At 57.3% G+C, this 4,556-nt stretch overlaps 1 protein-coding gene across 1 annotated transcript; it reads left to right on the top strand.

Moving 5' to 3' along the window:
• The first annotated feature begins 1,219 nt into the window (after window positions 1-1,219).
• On the top strand, window positions 1,220-4,556 carry LOC102716436 (receptor-like protein kinase HSL1). The gene is made up of 2 exons (XM_006659294.3): window positions 1,220-3,854; window positions 3,936-4,556. The coding sequence occupies exons 1-2, from the start codon at window positions 1,262-1,264 to the stop codon at window positions 4,283-4,285; spliced, it is 2,943 nt and encodes a 980-aa protein (XP_006659357.2). The 5' UTR covers window positions 1,220-1,261; the 3' UTR covers window positions 4,286-4,556.

The raw sequence follows: 4,556 nt of genomic DNA, 5'->3' as shown, positions 1-4,556 counted from the left end.
ACTAGTGATTTTCTGAATTTCGACGATCTGATCGGCGGCATAGGAGTGGCGTGATCTGACGATCTGATCGGCGGCACAGGAACGGCGCGATCAAGGTAGCGGTGGCATAGGAGCGAGACGATCAAGATATTCTTCGATAGAGGTAATCTTTTATTCCGCGAAAGATTTTTGGGTTTTGGTTTTCTCTACCATTCACCCCTCTCTAGTAGGTCTGTTTAAGTCTATTTTCAACACTTATGCCTCAGCCGCAAAACTAAACATTATTAAAAATAATTGCTGTAGACTTCACAATTAAACCCTCAAATCCAAACGTTTTGCATCATGGTAGCTGTCTAAGTGGCACATGTAATATGTTTAAGAGATAAAATGCTGACACAGAACACAAATTTCTTCGATGGGGTAGTAAATGGAGCGCACATGAAGGCATGGTTGTTATTAATCTACAAGGACTTTCTCTCAATTTAGTTGTTTTATCAAGAGCGAGGTTATCCTTTTAGAATTATTTAATTATGGAATATTAGTAGTACTATGTTTGATAAATATTAATATATTGATATACGTTTTCTTTGGAAGATTTAAGTGCGAGGTTATTGCTCAACTCTTCAATCACAAACCCATCATGATGGATGAGTACTGAAGTAATACCTTCAAATATCTCCCTAGGAAAAACTTTATTTACATCTACCCAACAATGCTTCATGCAGGGGACAAAATTTTAGGCTGTTATCCATTTTCTTTTTTTTTCCTAAGATAATAGGTGATTTAAATTTTTCATGCAAACCAGGTAATAAAGATTTCATCATATACGTAAAACGTTTTGCTAAACAAGGGCATAACACCACGAGTAGGATAACAATCATATCGGCTTGCAATTTGGTGAGGAAAAATCCATTCCGATAAATGAAACTGTAAAACCCATACCATATTTCTCTCCGTTTCATAGATTAAATCATAATTCAATGTATTATATTTATATATCCAGATTTATAAATCTATAGTAATACAAAATATATTATAATCTATCTAAAACAGAGGTAATACGTTTAAGTAGTAGCTTCCTCTGCATCTGTGGCCATAGCAGAAACCAACTTCCACTCCATCAGTCCAATGCCAAGACCCTAATCTCCCGTAAAACTGCCTCAGTAAGCGGGCCCACATGTCAGCAACCCCACGCCGCAAAACCGAAACCCCCTTAAGACCAGTCAATTCCCCCACTACTCCCACTCCCCTCCCCTCCCCTCCACTTCTCCACGCTTCCGCCATGACTCCCCTCCTCCTCCTCCTCCTCCTCCTCCTCCTCCCCCTCCCCTCCGCCGCCGCCGCCGCAGCCTCCCTCCCCGCCGACTTCGCTAACCTCCTCGCCGCCAAGGCCGCGCTCTCCGACCTTTCCTCCGCGCTCGCCGCGTGGGACCCCGGCCTGTCGCCGTCGCTCTCCCTGTGTCGATGGCCGCACCTCCTCTGCTCCCAGAGCGCGGCCTCCTCCTCCTCCCCCGCCGTCGCCTCCGTTCTGCTCTCCAACCTCTCCCTCACCGGGGAGTTCCCGCGGCCGCTGTGCCAGCTTCTGTCGCTCGCGCGGCTCGACCTGTCGTATAATGACATGTCTGGGCGGTTGCCGGACTGCCTCGCCGCGATGCCGTCGCTGAGGCACCTTGATCTCTCCGGGAATGGGTTCTCCGGCGAGGTGCCGAGGAGCTACGGGGCGGGGTTCCCGTCTCTCCTGACGATCAGCTTGGCGGGGAACGAGCTGTCCGGCGCGTTCCCGGCGTTCTTGGCGAATGTGAGTGCACTCGAGGAGCTCCGCCTCGCGTACAACCCGTTCGCTCCGTCTCCGTTGCCGGAGGCGGTCGGCGGAGTCCTGGGCCTACGGGTTCTCTGGCTGGCCGGGTGTAACCTCGTCGGGAAGATGCCGACGTCGATCGGGAGCCTCAAGAGCCTCGTTAACCTCGACCTCTCCACGAACAACCTCACCGGCGAGATCCCGAGCAGCATCGGGGGCCTGGAGAGCGTCGTCCAGGTGGAGCTCTACTCGAACCAGCTCACCGGGAGTGTGCCGCAGGGGATGGGAGCGCTCAATAAGCTGCGGTTCTTCGACGCCGCCATGAACCAGCTCTCCGGCGAGATACCGGCCGACCTGTTCCGCGCCCCGAGGCTGGAGAGCCTTCACCTGTACCAGAACGAGCTGACCGGACGCGTCCCGGCGACGCTGGCTGACGCGGCAGCGCTCAACGACCTGAGGCTGTTCAGCAACCGCCTAGTCGGGGAGCTTCCGCCGGAGTTCGGGAAGAACAGCCCGCTCGAGTTCTTGGACTTGTCCGACAACCGTATCTCCGGCGAGATTCCGGCGACCCTGTGCAGCGCCGGGAAGCTGGAGCAGCTTCTCGTGCTGAACAACGAGCTCGTCGGCCCGATTCCGGAGGAGCTGGGGCAATGCCGGACGCTGACGCGGGTGCGGCTGCCGAACAACCGGCTTTCCGGCGCCGTGCCGCCGGACATGTGGGGCCTTCCTCACCTGTACCTGCTGGAGCTCGCCGGGAACGCGCTGTCCGGCGCCATTGCGCCGGCCATTGCCATGGCGCGGAACTTGTCCCAGCTACTGATATCCGACAACCGCTTTGTCGGCGCGCTGCCGCCGGAGCTCGGCACTCTTCCCAACCTGTTCGAGCTGTCGGCCGCGAACAACATGTTCTTCGGGCCCTTGCCGGCGTCGCTTACCGTGGTCACCACGCTAGGCCGTCTTGATTTGAGGAACAACTCGCTCTCCGGCGAGCTGCCGCGAGGTGTTCGACGGTGGCAGAAGCTGACGCAGCTGGACCTCGCCGATAACCGCCTCACCGGGGGCATACCCGAGGAGCTCGGCGAGCTCCCGGTGCTCAACTCGCTCGACCTGTCAAATAACGAGCTCACCGGCGAAGTGCCGGTGCAACTCGAGAACCTTAAGCTGAGCATGTTCAACGTGTCCAACAACCGGCTCGCCGGCGCCCTGCCACCTCTGTTCACCGGCGAAATGTACAAGGACAGTTTCCTCGGCAATCCAGGGCTATGCTCCGGCGGTTCGTGCGCGACCGCCCGCAGAGCCCGCGCCGGCCGCCGCGGACTTGTCGGGAGCGTCACGGCCTCCCTCCTCACCGTCGCCGGCGTCCTCCTGCTGCTGGGCGTCGCGTGGTTCCTCCGCAAGTGCATGAGCCACGGTGGTCACGGCACAGAGAACGACGCCGCCGGCGACAAGTCGAGGTGGGTGGTCACGTCGTTCCACAAGACAGAGTTCGACGAGGAGGACATCCTGAGCTGCCTCGACGACGAGGACAACGTGGTCGGCACTGGCGCGGCAGGCAAGGTGTACAAGGCCGTCCTCGGGCACGGCGGCGACGGCAATGGTGCCGTCGTCGCCGTCAAGAAGCTGTGGGCTAACGGCGGCGAGGTGAAGAAGGCGGCGGCCGTGGAAGCCGGCGGCGGAGGCGGCAAGGACACGTTCGAGGCGGAGGTGGCGACGCTGGGCAGGATACGGCACAAGAACATCGTCAAGCTCTGGTGCTGCCTCCGCAGCGGCGACCGGCGGCTGCTCGTCTACGAGTACATGCCCAACGGCAGCCTCGGCGACCTCCTCCACGGCGGCAAGGGCGGCCTCCTCGACTGGCCGGCGCGGCACCGCGTCATGGTCGACGCCGCCGAGGGGCTCGCCTACCTACACCACGACTGCGCGCCGCCGATCGTGCACCGGGACGTCAAGTCCAACAACATCCTGCTCGACGCTGACCTCCGCGCCAAGGTCGCCGACTTCGGCGTCGCGAGGGCCGTCTCCAGCGCGCCGGCCGCCGTGTCCTCCATCGCTGGCTCCTGCGGCTACATTGCTCCCGGTGAGTTCCATTGCACTGCACAGTGTGCACACCATGCCACCGCCGCCGGCGAGCTGACGAATCTTTCGTCTGTGTTCCCAGAGTACTCCTACACGCTGCGCATCACGGAGAAGAGCGACGTGTTCAGCTTCGGCGTGGTGATGCTGGAGCTCCTCACCGGCAAGATGCCCGCCGGGCCGGAGCTCGGGGAGAAGGACCTGGTGAGGTGGGTGTGCGGCGGCGTCGAGCGCAACGGCGTCGACTCCGTGCTCGACCCGAGGCTCGCCGCCGCGCCCATGGACGAGACGCGCAGGGCGCTCAACGTCGCGCTGCTCTCCACGTCCAGCCTCCCGATCAACCGCCCGTCGATGAGGTCCGTCGTGAAGCTGCTCCTGGAGGTCCGGCCGGAGAGCAAGGAGAAGGCCATGGAGGAAAAACCCCTCCTTGTCTGATCACAGAAGCCAGCACCGATGAACACTGAACAGTAGCTCACTTAGCAATTATCATAATCACTCACTTCAAAAATCAACTAAATTAATCATGAAGTTAATTAATCTACTCTAAGTACCCAGCATTAAGCTTGAAGCATCAAGCATGCAAGCTACAACTAGTTAAATATCCTTTATGTATAGCTCATTCTACGTACTAGTACTTTTCATGGGTAAATGTATCATCAGTTTGTCTGAAGTATCAATGTCAAGAAAGATTTGGTTTAAGCTAGCA

The sequence above is a fragment of the Oryza brachyantha genome, chromosome 8, assembly GCF_000231095.2.
Source record: "Oryza brachyantha chromosome 8, ObraRS2, whole genome shotgun sequence".
In the NCBI taxonomy this organism is placed as follows: Eukaryota; Viridiplantae; Streptophyta; class Magnoliopsida; order Poales; family Poaceae; genus Oryza; species Oryza brachyantha.
Note: the sequence above shows the minus strand (reverse complement) of the source record. Positions and strands in the feature narration are given on the sequence as shown.

Bases quoted from the DNA above. Each gene is read 5' to 3' on its own strand.
- LOC102716436 (XM_006659294.3), top strand. From the start codon at position 1,262: ATGACTCCCCTCCTCCTCCTCCTCCTCCTCCTCCTCCTCCCCCTCCCC. The intron at 3,855-3,935 runs GTGAGTTCCATT...CTGTGTTCCCAG, and splicing joins CTGCGGCTACATTGCTCCCG to AGTACTCCTACACGCTGCGC.